This window comes from Schistocerca americana, chromosome 6 (genome assembly GCF_021461395.2).
Source record: "Schistocerca americana isolate TAMUIC-IGC-003095 chromosome 6, iqSchAmer2.1, whole genome shotgun sequence".
Lineage (NCBI taxonomy): Eukaryota > Metazoa > Arthropoda > Insecta > Orthoptera > Acrididae > Schistocerca > Schistocerca americana.
The window spans coordinates 23,349,624-23,368,140 of NC_060124.1; the positions used below are offsets into that span (position 1 = coordinate 23,349,624).

General features: G+C 39.6%; 1 protein-coding gene across 1 annotated transcript in view; it reads right to left on the reverse strand.

Moving 5' to 3' along the window:
• LOC124619377 (nesprin-1) overlaps window positions 1–18,517 on the reverse strand; it is a 635,455-nt gene that overhangs the window by 365,516 nt on the left and 251,422 nt on the right. The window contains exons 31-33 of the mRNA XM_047145705.1: window positions 11,844–12,203; window positions 2,916–3,197; window positions 263–1,684 (exon numbers count right to left, since the gene is read on the reverse strand). Coding sequence (XP_047001661.1) covers window positions 263–1,684; window positions 2,916–3,197; window positions 11,844–12,203 — 2,064 coding nt within the window. The remainder of the gene's footprint in view (window positions 1–262; window positions 1,685–2,915; window positions 3,198–11,843; window positions 12,204–18,517) is intronic.

Consider the following 18,517-nt stretch of genomic DNA (forward strand, 5'->3'; position numbering starts at 1 on the left):
ACCTCTAGTAATAAAAATGAGATGTAATAAGGAAACAAAACTCTGGAAAAAATTCTGTCATGTCTTTTTTATATGTATGGAGATTTTTTCACAGGTATATATTTACTGTAACCTGTTACTACTGCAAAAATTCTTGCGACAAGTCAACAATTATGATGAGTGATCTACTTAATATAATCAGCATTAATTGCATACATCCATACTAATTTCTATACTTCAAAAACTTTAAACTTTAAATACTAAGCTGTTCAAAAATACACACCTTGCCCTCAGTTTCCCTGAGCCAAGAGGCTACATTTTCTGACATAAGTTCATATTTCTGCCAAAGATCAATGTTGTACTCAAGGAGTTGCTTAATAGTTGAATAGTGCTCTTTAAGGGAATTAACATCATCAACAAGTTGCTGACATTCTTCTTTCATCTCCGAAATACGCTGTGGTGTTTCCACCTTCTCCAAAAGCTGAAGTGATTGGTCAAGTTCTTCTTTCTTGTTGTCACAGTCAATTAAACCAGCTTCTACATCACGAAGAGAGGCAGCTTTCACTTCTAAATTATAGCGATCACTACCAGCCTCAGGAGCACACCATCCAAGCTTCTCCCGGTGAGTTGCCACAACACGCTGCAGAGCTGCAAAACGTTCTGTATGGTGCTTCTTTAAAAATGTCAGCAATGTTGTTTCTATTTTGTTAGTGTGTGAAGAAACACCATCATATCTTTTTTGCAAACCACTTAATTCCTTAGGAAGACTTGAATCTGCAAAAGAAGGATAGCTTACTTTCATTTCATCAATTTTATTATCAAGTTTTTCAAGATCTTTGCTAAAAGTGGACAGTTCTTTCTTCAAAGTCTGACATTTTTGGAGCCTTTCAAGTATCTTTGAGTTTTCTCCTGTGAGGTCGTCACATTTTATAATCGCTTCTCTGATCCTTGTAATGTTATCACTAGCCTTTTTAATCTCCGCACGAACATCCTTCTCTTGCTCTAAAAATTTGCAAGCAATGTCTTCAAGTTTATCAGCAATGTTTTTCACATCAGAAAATTCTTCTTCTAGCAGTTTCACTAGTGATTCAAGTGTAGATATTGGCTTCCCATCATTAAGTTTCACAAGCTGAGATGTCTTGGCAACAATGCTGCCTTTCAAATTGTAGTAAGTAGGTAGTTCATCTTTGTAGCGATTTAGTCTTGCTTGACCACTCTCACTGTCAGACAGATTTTCACATGCACTGGAAAGTGCTTCGCTTGTTTCACTAAGCCAATGTAGAACTTCATTCTTGCTGTCTTCAATCTGTTTCCAAATAATCAACTGTGTTTCCAGATCCTGGACTCTCTTCATTGCAGCATCATAAGCTTCTTGCCATTGAGAATGTAGAGCACTCAGTTCTTTTTGAAGCCCTGTTGTGTCAAATTCAGGGAGATTTTCTGCTTGCCTCATTAATATCTGTGCTTTACTGTCCATTGTATCCACAGAAATCTTAGCTTTCTTAAGGATGTCCAGTGCCTTCTTGGCCTTCTCATGGACGAGAGCTGCTTGGGTAACGTCAGCAGGGGCCTCCTGTATTGTTCCACATAGTGCCTGTGCCTCCGAAATTCCACTCTTCACTTTTTCAGCTGCATCACCAAAGTGCTTCCATGTAATGTCCATTTCTGTGAATAGTGCTTTTTGTTCCTTCAGCATTTCAGTTACCTGAAACAAAAAACCGAGATGGCATGAATACTACTCATGTTTTTTCAGCAGTGATAAAAAGTATTATGTTTAGGTTAAAGTCATTTGAGATGGATCCATGTTAAGGCACTATGAGTGCTAGAACTGACAGCATACATCAAACAGAGGTTCACAACATCTGCAATGTAAAATTGCAATAAAAATAGAAGTTCAATATTACAGACATAAAATTTTATTTGCAATTATTAAGTTTTCTCCTAGACTCCAACTGTGGTTACCACTTTCTTCAAAGCCAGCAGAAAAAGTTTGTTTATTATGTTTAGCAGATTATGAAAACAGAACATTAAGCTTTTTGGGATGATATGTTATGTTTTTCTAGAACTGTAGGATAATTAGCACTGGATTCCCAAAACACAAATTTAAAACCAATAAATAGAACATATCACCCATTTAAAATTTTTTTTCCCAAAAGTTAATAGTTCAAGAAAGGAAACCCATGATCTTCGACAGATATATAGCCATATGGACAACTGAATACAAAAACCCAACCAGTAGCTTGTATCATCTCTTCTCCCTGAAAAACTCTGTCCTGTGACATGCAGTGAGCAGTGGTTAACATGTGGGGCAACAACATGTTGTTGCCCAGAGCAGCTGAACCTAGTAGCAGCGGTTGTCCCGGATCAAGGTAACTTGGCAGATCTTTGTCACGGTGACATAAGAAAAATCCAGTACCTGCACAACCTCTGAGGTGGAGTCCACCATGCTTTGTCCTGTTTATCGAGCAAACAACCACCTTCCCATGAACAAATTTGCTAATACCATGTGTCCTGCCATTATTCTATTCTCATAAAATGGGCTGTAACAGTATACCATACATTGTTTTTCTTTAGTCATTCTCAAATATGGTCTTGAGTGTTGGTTCTGATGATTTTGTTCCTGGGCTAAGCAGAGCTACTGCATGTATTTTGTAAACACTCTACTACTTTTGACTTAACATGAATCTAAGATTTTTTCATATTTTCTAAAGGAAATCAATGTGCTATGTGATGTAATCATACTTAATGGAACTTTTGCATTACAATCACGTAATTTTTATTTTCATCAACAGGTACCTGATTCCCTGTTTTCCCTTAATTCCGATTTCATCATATTTACAGCCAATAATTGAAACTAATTTCTTGTTACATCAGTTCTAAACAGTATTAACGAAATATATAAAGCAGAACTTGTTCTAACAAAAAAAAGTCTTTACCTTCTCGAAGTTTGTGTCAACTGAAGTCAATATATTCTGCACAGTGGCAGCACCTGATACGTCTGCCTCCATAAGGGCTCGTCCCTGCTCTGCTAGTTTCTGGCGAACAGACTGGCGCAACCTGTGCTCTTCCAATAGCGCAGAAAAAGTGTGTGCAGCTGCAGCTAGTCTTGATGGAGTCTGGCAGGCTAATGCCACCTCCTGTATCTTTTCCTGTGATGCTAACAATGCCTGGGATACTTCTTGCTGCATGCGCTGGAACTGCAACCATCGTTCCTCCACCTAAAAGCAACAGTTGCAGTAAAGAGAGCTACTTCTATCAAAAGCTGAATATAAGGAATTCAAGTACATTTATCATACAAGTAAGTAGAGTAGCATGTTGGACAGGTATCTAATGTCAGAATATGATGTGAAAACCTATGACAGATAGATAAGTCAGGTTTAACATACACATAAACATGTCCATTTGATACAGTTTTTTGCTTTCATATTCATATATAATTTTATTTCATTAACATTAAGTCTTCTAGTTACATTGTTACTCCTACTTATTAAGACACAATCAACTGTGAAGATAAATATTTTTACACCTACAATAACATGAAAAGTAAGAGAAGGATTTAATAATAATTAAAGAATCACTTCAACAACACAGAAGGACCGACAAGCACACATATGGAAGAGCCAACGTTGAATCGTTAGCTCAGTTGCACACCTAACATCATAAATTACATCTACTCTCTTCCTTTCACTACCTTCATCCTCTTTTTTTCCTCTTCTCTGTCAGGATTAACATGACTGTGTCATTACAAAAAGATGATAAAAAGAGAGAAAAATTTTCTCCAAGAAATACTAAACAATCAGCTGTTGAGTGTATTTCATAAAAATGCCTGTACACATTGTAACTTGAGGTCTTTCCTTTCTAAACTAAAAGTAATGGTCTATCCAAATTTTATCAGGATGACAGGCACTTGCCTACAACCAAGTTCTGGACTCAATGCACACAATGTATGTTACAATATCTTTTCCACCTAATCTGTTTGCTATCTTATTCCTTCACTCCTCACTTGTATTGCTTGACTTTAAGGCTCTGACAATGTTTCTAACTTAGCAGTCACCGGATGTTAATTATCCCCTTTATTCTCTCACTACATACCACCTGTTTGTTTAGTAAACAACCTCAGGGAATACTTACAACCAGTTCACTAGTTCAGGTATGAGATCAATAACATACTACTTTCGAAGTTTAAATAGTTACACTGCACAGCTAGAAAGAAGAATTTCATGGGCTCTAAATATATTCTGCAAATATATTTGTGGGTGTTTTTCAGGGCTAAAGTGTTGCCAATCAGAGGTCAAGTGCTTAATTCTTTGGTTCTAGTTATAATTGTAGGCTCAAAGCATATACTTTTCTAACTGCGACAAATGTCTGATTATTGCATGGTACGTGTCAGTTTTGTGGCGCACAGTTTTTAAATTCAACTTAACCCAAACAGGTGATGACTGCTGATGTCCTACACCAAGTGACCAAACAAAGCCATAAAGGAAAGCAGCAGAAGGCTGGCTGTTCATACATCTTTGGGACAGTGCACTGTGATTAGTAAGCAAGCGTGAACTAGAATTTCTATAAAGGAACAGATACAGAGATGACTCTAAGTGAACATTGTGAGCTATTAAATTTGTAAAGGTAGCTATCCTTTTACATGGGATGAAGGCATGACTCGCAATCTGCGGTTTCATTTCCCAGCACCAATTGCAGGGCAGCTAAGTGGAAGGCTTAAGCCAGAGGCTCAGATGATTCTGTGACAATCTCAGATTGGGTAAACCATTTTAGCCCTCCTCTTAATAGGTCAGGCATGTACTACAAAGGGAAAATAGCATGCACTTGTGAGTTTTTCTAGTTAAAGGTACTATATTACAGTTCCTATGATCAATTACATGCTATACTGAGAAAGAGGAGGCTAATTCATATAAAATAGAAAAGGAGCATTCATGCTTTCAGGACAGAAAGAAAACACCATGGCGTTACCTCAGATTTACTTTAATTGAGTAACAATAATAATGCCAACATAGTATGAAGAGTGGAAAATAGCGTAAAACAAGACGTGAATAGCAATGAAATCTTCTCATAAGCTACATGCCAATAATGGTGGCATAAAAGCTCTAGAATCTATACAAGGTTTATTATGGATTTTGAACATGAAATAATCTGGGTGAAGAAAATGTCAAAGATGATACTTCTACATTATTTTGGGAAAAAAAGGTAGAGAACTGACTTGCGTGTTCCTAGTTATCCAAGTGAGGAAAAGTCTCAGTTATTCATTTCAGTTGTCACGAGGAAGAGAAACGGTGACCACAAAGGCTGTTAAGCATCAATTACTACAACTGTGAAAAGGAATGTTAAGAAATGTACAAAAATATTTAGGCCTAGCAACTGTAACGAGAAACAGATGGCATTTTACATGTACAGTCAACATCGAACATTCGTCTCTGAGGCTGAAAATGTTGAACATCAATGTATACATTTTAAAAATGCTGCATGCTGCATTTTAGTCATGAATGTGCTGAGCAACATGGTGAGTAATAGGAAAGATTTGTCATGATTCAATAGCTGTGTTAGAAAGTTGCTACGAAAGAAAAAAGAGCTTCATCACAAATGTAAATCAAGTTGAAGCCTTGTTGACAAACTAAAGCTGAATGAAGTTAAACTGTGCAAAAGGGGGTAATGCAAGAAGTGTTAATGAACCAGAAAGTAAAATTTTGCCTCCTGGTTCAGTAAAGTAAGTAAACACACAAAAATCGCCTATATAGCCACTCAGGAACATCAGCAGTTCACATGTCTATTTAAGTCAACAAATAGATGGTTGCTGAATGATGGATTTAATGCTCAAATGTTCAAACTGTAACATGTAAATAATCCAAGAAAGAGCTTGCAGGTAGTACAAATCTCTACCATTCAAATTACTTCTCATTAGTTGTTCCTGTGTGAGATTGCTTGTGTGTTGGCGCTGTCCGCAGGATTACAGTGTTTGGATGGAAAGGCTGTAATGTCAATTTTTTGACTCTGAAAAATGTTAGACATTTAGCAGCTGTAATAGCAAGAGAAAGCAAGAATTGGTTATGACTGCATTTTTAAACCTTATTAATCATAGTTTAAGATTATATATAAAAACAAAGATGAGGTGACTTACCGAACAAAAGCGCTGGCAGGTCGATAGACACACAAACAAACACAAACATACACACAAAATTCAAGCTTTCGCAACAAACTGTTGCCTCATCAGGAAAGAGGGAAGGAGAGGGGAAGACGAAAGGAAGTGGGTTTTAAGGGAGAGGGTAAGGAGTCATTCCAATCCCGGGAGCGGAAAGACTTACCTTAGGGGGAAAAAAGGACAGGTATACACTAGCACACACGCACATATCCATCCACACATACAGACACATACAGACACAAGCAGACATATTTTGGTCTTTAAATATGTCTGCTTGTGTCTGTATGTGTGGATGGATATGTGCGTGTGTGCTAGTGTATACCTGTCCTTTTTTCCCCCTAAGGTAAGTCTTTCCGCTCCCGGGATTGGAATGACTCCTTACCCTCTCCCTTAAAACCCACTTCCTTTCGTCTTCCCCTCTCCTTCCCTCTTTCCTGATGAGGCAACAGTTTGTTGCGAAAGCTTGAATTTTGTGTGTATGTTTGTGTTTGTTTGTGTGTCTATCGACCTGCCAGCGCTTTTGTTTGGTAAGTCACCTCATCTTTGTTTTTATATATAATTTTTCCCACGTGGAATGTTTCCTTCTATTATATAGTTTAAGATTATGTGAACATAGAGTTATCACACAGAAAGTTGTTTGACCAGTCAAATTTCTATTTGTCATCAGAACTTCAGATAACCATATCTCACATTTGTGTATCTATGAACCATGGACCTTGTTGTTAGTGGGGTGGCATTCGTGCCTCAGCAATACAGATAGCCGTATCATAGGTGCAACCACAACGGAGGGGAATCTGCTGAGAGGCAAGACAAACATGTGGTTCCTGAAGAGGGACAGCAGCCTTTTCAGTAGTTGCACGGCCAACAGTCTGGATGATTGACTGATCTGTCCTTGTAACGTTATCCAAAACAGCCTTGTTGTGCTGGAACTGCGAACAGCTGAAAGCAAGGGGAAAACTAGAGCCGCAATTTTTTCCAAGGGCATGCAGCTTTACAGTATGGTTAAATGAAGATGGAGTCCTGTTGAGTAAAATATTCTGGAGGTAAAATAGTCCCCCATTCGGATCTCCGGGCAGGGACTATTCAGGAGGACGTTGTTATCAGGAGAAATAAAACAGGTTTTCTGCAGATTGGAGCATGGAATGCCAGATCCCTTAATCGGGCAGGTAGGTTAGAAAATTTAAAAAGGGAAATGGATAGGTTAAGCCTTGTTATAGTGGGAATTAGCAAGGTTCGGTGGCAGGAGGAACAAGACTTCTGGTCAGGTGAATACAGGGTTATAAATACAAAATCAAAGAGAGGTAATGCGGTACTAGGTTTAATAATGAATAAAAAAATTGGGGTGCGGTAAGCTACTATGAACAGCATAGTAACACATTATTGTGGCCAAGATAGACACGAAGCCCACACCTACCACAGTAGTAGAAGTTTATATGCAAACTAGCTCCACAGATGACGAAGACACTGAAAAATGGTATGATGAGGTAAAAGAAATTATTCAGATAGTGAAGGGAGACAAAAATTTAATAGTCATGGGGGACTGGAATTCGATAGTAGGAAAAGGAAGAGAAGGAAAAGTAGTAGGTGAATATGAAATGGGGGTAAGGAATTAAAGAGGAAGCCACTTGGTAGAATTTTGCACAAAGCATAACTTACTCACAGCTAACACATGGTTCAAGAATCTTGAAAGAAGGTTGTATACATGGAAGAGGCCTGGAGACACTGGAAGGTTTCAGATAGATTATATAATGGAATGGTAAGACAGAAATTTAGGACCCAGGTTCTAAATTGTAAGACATTCCCAGGGGCAGATGTGGACTCTGACTACAATCTATTGGTTATGAACTGTAGATTAAAACTTAAGAAACTGCAAAAAGGTGAGAATTTAAGAAGATGGGACCTGGATAAACTGAAAGAACCAAAGGTTGTAGAGAGTGTCAGAGAGAGCATTAGGGAATGATTGACAAGAATGGGGGAAAGAAATACAATAGAAGAAGAATGGGTAGCTTTGAGAGATGAAATAGTGAAGGCAGCAGAGGATCAAATAGGTAAAAAGGCGAGGGCTAGCAGAAATCCTTGGGTAACAGAAGAAATATTGAATTTAATCGAAGAAAGAAGAAAATTTAAAAATGCAGTAAATGAAGCAGGCAAAAAGGAATACAAACGCCTCAAAAATGAGTCCAACAGGAAGTGCAAAATCGCTAAGCAGGGATGCCTAGAGGATAAATGTAAGGATGTAGAGGCATATATCACTAGGGGTAAGAGAGATACTGCCTACAGGAAAATTAAAGAGACCTTCGGAGAAAAGAGAACTACCTGTATGAATATCAAGAGCTCAGATGGAGAACCAGTTCTAAGCAAAAAAGGGAAAGCGGAAAGGTGGAAGGAGTATATAGAGGGTCTATACAAGGGCAATGTTCTTGAGGACAATATTATGGAAACGGAAGAGGATGTAGATGAAGATGAAATGGGAGATATGATACTGCATGAAGAGTTTGACAGAGCACTGAAAGACCTAAGTAGAAACAAGGCCCCGGGAGTAGACTGCATACCATTATAACTACTGATAGCCTTGGGAGAGCCAGCCTTGACAAAACTCTACCATCTGGTTAGCAAGATGTATGAGACAGGCGAAATTAGCTCAGATTCCAAGAATAATATAATAATTCCAATCCCAAAGAAAGCAGGTGTTGACATATGTGAAAATTACCTAACTATCAGTTTAATAAGTCACAGCTCCAAAATATTAACAAGAATTCTTTACAGATGAATGGAAAAACTGGTAGCAGCCGACCTTGGGTACGATCAGTTTGGATTCCATAAAAATGTTGGAACATGTGAGGCAATACTGACCCTACAACTTATCTTAGAAGACAGATTAAGCAAAGGCAAACCTACATTTCTCGCACCTGTAGACTTGGAGAAAGCTTTTGACAATGTTGACTGGAATACTCTCCTTCAAATTCTGAAGGTGGCAGGGGTCATATACAGGGAGCAAAAGGCTATTTACAATTTGTACAGAAACCAGATGGCAGTTATAAGAGTCGAGGGGCATGAGAGGGAAGCAGTGGCTGGGAAGGAAGTGAGACAGCATTGTAGCCTATCTCCGATGTTAATCTATATATTGAGCAAGCAGTAAAGGAAACAAAAGAAAAAGTTGGAGTGGAAATTAAAATGTACAGAGAAGAAATAAAAACTTTGAAGTTTGCCGATGACATTGTAAGTCTGTCAGAGACAGCAAATGAGGATATAAGATGAACATCAACAAAAGCAAAACGAGGATAACAGAATGTAGTCAAATTTAATCAGGTGATGCTGAGGGAATTAGGTTAGAAAATGAGACACGTAAGGTAGTAGATGAGTTTTGCTATTTGGGGAGCAAAATAACTGATGATGAGGATATAAAATGTAGACTGGCAACGGCAAGGAAAGCTTTTCTGAAGAAGTTTGTTAACATCAAGTATAGATTTAAGTGTCAGGAAGTCTTTTCTGGAAGTATTTGTATGGAGTTTTGCCATGTATGGAAGTGAAACATGGACAATAAATAGTTTAGATAAGAAGAGAATAGAAGCTTTTGTAATGTGGTGCTACAGAAGAATACTGAAGATTAGATGTAGATCATGTAACTAATGAGGAGGTACTGAATATAGTTGGGGAGAAGAGAAATTTGTGGCACAACTTGACTAGAAGAAGGGATTGGTTGGTAGGACATGTTCTGAGGCATCAAGGGATCACCAATTTAGTGCTGGAGAGCAGCGTGGAGGGTAAAAATCGTAAAGGGAGACCAAGGGATGAATACACTAAGCACATTCAGAAGGATGTAGGTTGCAGTAGGTACTTGGAGATGAAGAAGCTGCATCAAACCCATCTCTGGACTGAAAACCACAACAACAACAAAAACAACAGTCACTCAGTGATCAAATTGTCACCAGAATGGAAGATAAATAGACAAAGAGGAAATACTGAATTCTCCCCTCTGAAATTGTTTCACTGAGAGAGACAGTAACATGATTCTCTGTTTCAATCAAACAAATGTGAAAATGACAGATACTGAGATAACAACACAAGTTACAAATGCTTGTTACTAGCTGCAAAGAGGACGCGTTTAGCAGCAGACAGGCACATTTTAAAGTAGACTGTTTAATAAGCTATGTAATTATCTATCTCTCTCTCTCTCTCTCTCTCTCTCTCTCTCTCTCTCCCTCTCTCCCCCCCCCCCCCTCCCCTCCACAAACACATGGTCCCTGTCACATCCGGGCACTTTTAAATGTGCCTTGCAGCTCAACGCCTGCTCTAAGTGGTGAGTATCAATCTATCTTTATTTGTTATTCCTCCCTGAATTTTCCATCATTAGATGTTACAGTAAGTGATCACAGAATAGAAAATCAACTAAAATCATTCAGCAAAGGAAAGCCAACCCTGGTTAGACATGTTAGTTAGCTTCATGTTCCATGGATCATTTGTATGAAAAATTTTAATGATGTGTAATGAGCAATTTTATATTCACATCACAAATTATTTTGTAAATATGGCTACATGTGGACCATTTACAAGTTGGTGTTGTTTTTTTGAGCCCATCACCTTTTACACATTATAATGACAGAAATTCTTTCACATCATAGAAGATGTCACAGAGAAACCATTTCAGGTTTTTTTTTTCCTTCAAATTTTACTTTGTTGTCTGTCAGACATTTTATATCACTCAGTAAGTGATCACAAATTTTGGTTCCAACATTCTGCACCCTCTTTTGTGCTAAAGACAACCTTAATGTGGAGTAATGAAAGTCATTTTTTCTTCTGGTATTGTAATTGTGTACATCATTGCTTCTTCTTCAATGCCGGGATTATTTACAACAAACTTCATGGGGGAATAAATTTACTGTGAAGCAGTAGTCAATAAAACTGGTTGTAGAAAAAGTAGGTGCCAGAGAGAGATTAACTGGAAGAATCGTGTGGAAATGTAATCCATCAACAAAAGAGGTACCTTAAAAAACCCTTTTCTGATTAATTCTTACATAATGCTCATCAATCTGGGAAATTTATCAATTAGGATTAACAGAAGACACAGAGGAGATCCAAAGAGGATCAATATGTTTCATCGCTGGTTCATTTAGGAAGCACGTAAACATGATGGAGATACTCAATCAACTTGGGTGGCAGACTCTGCAAGGGAGGTATTGTTGGTCATAGAGAAGTTTTCCCAGAATGTATAAAATGAGAAGTCAGGCAATATATTACTCCTACCCATACATGTCTTGCGAAATGACTATCTGAGGTCTTACAGAGACACACCAACAGACCTGCTCCTTGCACACCATTTATGAGTTGAACATGAAAAGTGTTGGTCCCAGAGACACTGTAACTTTTCAATAACATTAGCTGTAGATCTGTGGGAGTAAAGGATTATCTGCTATGTCGTCATAAAATATTTGTGTATGGGAGAACATATTTTTTAAAAATAAAGATTAATAAGTCAACTTAGTACTTCTGACACTTGTAGTCTTGTTTATTTAATATTATTTAATAAGATTTTATCATGGGAATAAAGGCTAATCATCATGAAACAATGATTCGGCCAATTAAATGGCTGGAAAGGTATTAAAGGAAGTGCACAGGTAACCACTATTATTTCCTCATGTAACAACGAAGGTCACTAGTAGCAATTACTTTTTGAAAAAAAAAGATGGGGCAATGAAAGTAAAAATCAAGAACTCACCTGCCGCATTGAATTTCGAGCATCTTCAAGTTGTCTCTCAATGAGCTCCAGCTGCTCTCTTAGTGCAGCAACATGCTTTTCTGCTGATGGGCCTTGCACTATAGTCCCACTTTGTTGAGTTTTTAAGTCCAGTTCTTGTGCTTGTTGTGCCCAGTATTTAATTTTGGAATGCAGTGGTTCAAGTTCAGTTGCTAGCTGTTCGATCTTCTCTGCTGAACCACGCTTTTTCCCACCACTTACTTCACTTTCTAGCTGGAACTGTATATGACTGAGCTGCTCACCTGCCTCATTTGCCCAGCTTGTCAAATCTGACCACTGCTCAAGCACGCCTCGCTTTTGCTGAAGACGTTCTGACAATTCCTGCAGTCACAGTAATACAATTAAATGAAATTTATCACTGAGATATAACTGAATACTTAACAGTAATAAAATGGATTTACAGCTATGAATGAATTTTCAAAATTTTCCTTTTGGACAGTATTACCTATTGACTTATATAACAGACTAATACATGGAACCTCTCTGATGAATACCTATATCATTGTGGCCTAGGTACACAATATTTTGACAATAAACAGAGAATTGTCTTCAGTAAATTTGTTGAAAGGACAAAAATGCTCACTTAATAAAACTTATATTGCTTCTGCTTCTTCTTCTTCTTCTTCTTCTGCTTCTGTCTAAGAGTGAATCCCATGTTAAAGTGTAAGAATGTTTTCTAAATGTTTACATAATGTCTATCTGAGGCAGGGTGTGGGTACCAGCCTGGTATTCACCCAAGTGGATGTGTGAAATGCTGAAAAACTACATGCAGGCTGGCTGGTTCACCAGCCATTGCTGTTAATCCACTATGTGGCTTTGATACGAAATCAGGCTAACTATCCTGAAACCTGGAGGAAGCGGGCTAATGTGTGTAGCTATTTGGGCAGGCGTGAGGACGACTCTGAATGTTGCTGAAATATTTTGCATGTCTGCCACAATGAACACTGATATCTGAGGCTTTTTCAGGGCCATAGATTACAGTAATCACTGTCAACATAGAAGACATTCCCACTGGCCGGAGAGAAACTGATACAAGACTTAAACAGTCCACGCAAGTGCCACATTATATGTATACTTATCAGCCAGACCATTATGACCACCGACCTACTATTGATGTAAATCCATCCGGGCAATAGCATCAACACCTGGCAGGGAATGAATCCCACTCAGAAACATGCACAGTGCATGTAGTATGAGAGAGTGTGCTGTCCGTGTGTAAAATAGGGAAGGCATGTGATCTATCTGAGTTTGACCGACGGCAGATGGTGATGGCCAAGAGGCTTGGCATGAACACTTCAGAAACTGCACGACTTGTCGGGTGTTCAAGGAGCACTGTGGTGAGTATGTGACAAAGCGAAGGTTAAACCGTGTCCAGACATCATGTGATTGGGCGGTCAACCCTCATTACAGATGTTGGAGGTCGTAGGCTAGGCAGATTGGTAAAACAGGACAGACAGCGCACTCTGGTGGAACTAACAACAGACTTTAATGCTGGGCAGCATACAAGTGTGTCTGAACATATTGTGCATCAAACACTCCTAACGATGGGCCTCCGCAGCTGATGACCAATGCATTTGCCAATGTTAACACAATGACATCGGCAACTATGAGAGAAATGGGCACATAACCATCAGCACCAGACATTCTCGATACCTTCTTCATCATGCCAATGGGAGGGTGCGAATCAGTCATCATCCAAGGGAACAGCTACTTGACACCTGTACTGCAGGATGGAGACCGTCTGGTGGTGGCTCCATTATGCTCTGGGGAACATTCACATCGGCATCCATGGGTCGAGTAGAGCTAATGTAAGGCACCATGACTGCCAAGGAGTATTGTAAACTGGTGGCAGACTACATACACTCCTTCATGACAACCATATTTCCCAACTGCAGTGGCATTTTTCAACAAGATAATGCACCATGTCACAATGCCAGGAATGTGATGGAGTCATTTGAAGAACACTAGCGAGTTCCAATTTATGTGCTGGCTCCCCAACTGGCCAGATCTGAGCCCAATCGAGCATACACTACTGGCCATTAAAATTGCTACAACATGGAGATGACATGCTACAGACACAAAATTTAACCGACACGAAGAAGATGCAGTGATACGCAAATGATTAGCTTTTCAGAGCATTCACACAAGGTTGGCGCCGGTGGTGACACCTACAACGTGCTGACATGAGGAAAGTTTCCAACCGATTTCTCATACACAAACAGCAGTTGACCGGCATTGCCTTGTGAAACGTTGTTGTGATGCCTTGTGTAAGGTGGAGAAATGCGTACCATCATGTTTCTGACTTTGATAAAGGTTGGATTGTAGCCTATCACGATTGCGGTTTATCGTATTGCGACATTGCTGCTCGCGTTGGTTGAGATCCAAAGACTGTTAGCAGAATATGGAATTGTTGGGTTCAGGAGGGTAATACGGAACACTGTGCTGGATCCCAATGGCTTCGTATCACTAGCAGTCGAGATGACAGGCATCTTACCCGCATGGCTGTAACGGATCGTGCAGCAACATTTCGATCCCTGAATCAACAGATGGGGACGTTTGCAAGACAACAACCATCTGCACGAACAGTTTGTCGACGTTTGCAGCAGCATGGACTATCAGCTCGGAGACCACGGCTGCGGTTACCCTTGAAGCTGCATCACAGACAGGAGTGCCTGCGATGGTATACTCAATGACGATCCTGGGTGCACAAATGGCAAAACGTCATTTTTTCAGATGAATCCAGGTTCTGTTTACAGCATCATGATGGTCGCATCCGTGTTTGTGGACATAGCGGTGAACACACATTGGAAGCGTGTATTCGCCATCGCCATACTGGCGTATCACCCGGCATGATGGTATGGGGTGCCCTTGGTTACACGTCTCTGTCACCACTTGTTCGCATTGATGGCACTTTGAACAGTGGACGTTACATTCAGATGTGTTACGACCCGTGGCTCTAACCTTCATTCGATCCCTGCGAAACCCTACATTTCAGCAGGATAATGCACGACCGCATGTTGCAGGTCCTGTACGGGCCTTTCTGGATACAGAAAATGTTCGACTGTTGCCCTGGCCAGTACATTCTCCAGATCTCCCACCAATTGAAAACGTCTGGTCAATGGCGGCCGAGCAACTGGCTCGTCTCAATACTCCAGTCACTACTCTTGATGAACTGTGATATCGTGTTGAAGCTGCATGGGCAGCTGTACCTGTACACGGCATCCAAGCTCTGTTTGACTCAATGCCCAGGCGTATGAAGGCCGTTACTACGACCAGAGGTGGTTGTTCTGGGTACTGATTTCTCAGGATCTATGCACCCAAATTGTGTGAAAATGTAATCACATGTCAGTTCTAGTATAATATATTTGTCAATGAATACCCGTTTATCATCTGCATTTCTTCTTGGCGTAGCAATTTGGGATGACACTGAACGTGGTATTAGAGCTCATTGCCCCCTCCCCAGAATTTACGGGAATTAGATGACCTGTTTGTGTGTGTGTAGATGTGGTGCTAACGCCCTCTAGTGACCTACCAAGGCCTCGCTGCTTCCATGCCACTATGCATCACCACTGTTATCTGTACCAATGGTGAACATACCAGCTATTAGATAAGTGGTCACAATGTTCTGGCTGATCAGTGTACATAGCAGAAACATGAAAGGAATAAAATGCATCAATCAAAAATAAATGTAATGCTGCTAGTTATTGAGAGACTTTGCCATACATACGGAAGTACCATCTTCATTCATCCTGATGACCATATTCTATCCTCAGCCTTCACAGAAGATAATACCATTGAAGTTCCTACAATCTTTAAGTAAATCACTAAGGACTCAATTTATGACTAAGAAACCTTCAAATTCCCAGAATCAGCACATGTAGACAATCATCAGTGATTCCAACTGCAACAGTAGTATCTGGAGTTATAACCCTTATGGCATGACTGCTATTGTGCAGCAGGAATGGGCAGAAGTAAAACTACTTACACACATACAGAATACCAATCTGCCAGCATACTTCAAAGGTGGGAAATAGTGAGAGGGATATAAACCTAATCTATTATCCAACTGTAAAATCATAACACACAATGTGTGAAGCCCATCTATAGCCCAATATTAATTACACAGACCAAATGAATAATGTTTGCAGCCCTGAGACTCTAGAGTGTCATCTTCCACAGGAGATATACTTTCAGTATATGTGACTGGCCTAGTTGCATTTTGGATGTTGGATGCTGCAGTATCCATCACAGATCCAACACCATAATCTTATTACATATCACCGCAGCTGTGGAATATTGCTCCAGAATGCCTGTAATGTTAAGATGATGGTCATCATCCCACACCGCACCTCAAATATAACTATCTAGCTTAGGGAATATAAATCCCTGTTTGAAGAAACTATGAAAGCTGCAAATTATCTCACTTCAAACTTAAGTGCAGCAAAATTAGATCACTGGATCAGGACAATTGAAGGCCTATATTACAAAAGAGACATTACAAAGCATGGAGACTACTAAAGCCTTTCAATAATAACCCAACAAAGACCATTGTTAATTCAGTGCAAACTGGACCATTCATCAGTTACTCCTGAATGGCAAGGCAATACATAAGCACAGATTTCTCGAAAACTGAAGAAGAAACCAGGAAGAAAGGAACAATCTCAGAATACATTTGTCCGCAGCTCATGGTATAGTGGCTACAGTTGCTGCCTCTGGATCTTGGGATCCTGGGTTCGACTCCCTGTCAGGTCAGGGATTTTCTCCACCTGAGGACTGGATATTTGTGTTGACCTCATCATTTTATCATCTACATCTACGTCTACATCTACATCCATACTCCCCAAGCCACCTGACGGTGTGTGGCGAAGGGTACCTTGAGTACCTCTATCGGTTCTCCCTTCTATTCCAGTCTCGTATTGTTCATGGAAAGAAGGATTGTCGGTATGCTTCTGTGTGGGCTTTGATTTTATCCTCACGGTCTCTTCGCGAGATATACGTAGGAGGGAGCAATATCCTGCTTGACTCTTCGGTGAAGGTATGTTCTCAAAACTTCCACAAAAGCCTGTACCGAGCTACTGAGCGTCTCTCCTGCAGAGTCTTCCACTGGAGTTTATTTATCATCTCCGTAACGCTTTCGCGATTACTAAATGATCCTGTAACGAAGCGTGCTGCTCTCTGTTGGATCTTCTCTATCTCTTCTATCAACCCTGTCTGGTACGGATCCCACACTGCTGAGCAGTATTCAAGCAGTGGGCGAACAAGCATACTGTCAATATCATCATTCGGGAAAGTGGTGAGACTGGACAGTGAAAAGACTGGGCATTTGTATGACACTGGTAACCATTTAGTTGAGCACCCCACAAACCAAATACCATCAATATCAGAATATGTTTCACCTAAATCCATACCCATACTATGCAAACCACTGTGAAGTGCATGGCAGAGGATACTCCCCACTGTACAATGTATGATGGTCATTCAGAAACTAAAGAACATTTTTTTCTACATAAATTTTTATTTGATATAATCAAACATAAGTGTACAATTTGATACCCAAGCTACTTTTCTACATAGTCACTGTTTAACTTTAGGCACTTGTCATACCGTTTTACAAGCTTTCCTATGCCTTCTGCATACTCAGTTGCTGCCAAGTTGTTGAACCACTGATTAATGCCTTCTTAAGTTCATGATCACTTCCATAGCACTGTACACTCAAAAAAAATTTTCAATTTGGGGAATAAGTGATCATCAGGCAGATGCTGAAACATTTTCCACTCAAATTGGCGAAGCAAGTTCTGCATCCCTCCTGCTGTATGTGAATGTGTATTGTCACGAAGGAGGATGAATCTACTAGTTAGCATTCCACATCGCTTGTTTTTAATGACACAGTGAAATTGTTAAAGCATCTGACGACAGGTCACTGCAGTTCACTAATTGTGAAATGCCTATCTTCTTCAATATTTGTTTCAGTCCTTGCTTTGAGTCCTTCAGTCACCACTGTGGGCCATCCCGAGTGATCTTCATCATGAACATTTTTTCATCCGTCATTGAAGATGATACACCACTACCAAACTGATGCTCCAGTTGTCACATTACCATAAACTTTAGTTATCTCTCTATAAATTTTGACGAGTCAAACTTTTTATGCATTTAAAAAGCAGATAACACTGTGCACCCCACATTTGGCGGGATCATCAATTGGATCGTTAGCTTTGTCACATATTTTAAAGTTGCACAGCTAACCCATGGATCATACAAATTTGTGACCATTCTGTTGCCCTTGAATGTATACTTCAATATACAGTGTTTGTTTATTTGGTGTGGGTCTCCCAAACTTGAAATATGTTATAGTATGTATCACAAATAGTTTATGGGGAAATCTCCCTTACAAATTGATTCCATTAACCAGTATCCTATGAATGAACTTTAATCTGCCACCTGATTTACCTTTGACTGAGCCTATGTAATCATTCCAGTTCACATTCCTCACAATTTTTTACATCCTGCTATTTGTATGAATTGACTGATTCCTAATATGTATCACTTATATTGTAGTCATACGATACAATGTTTTCCCATTTTGTTACATGCATAATCTTATATTTCTGAACATTTATAGCAAGCTGCCAATCTTT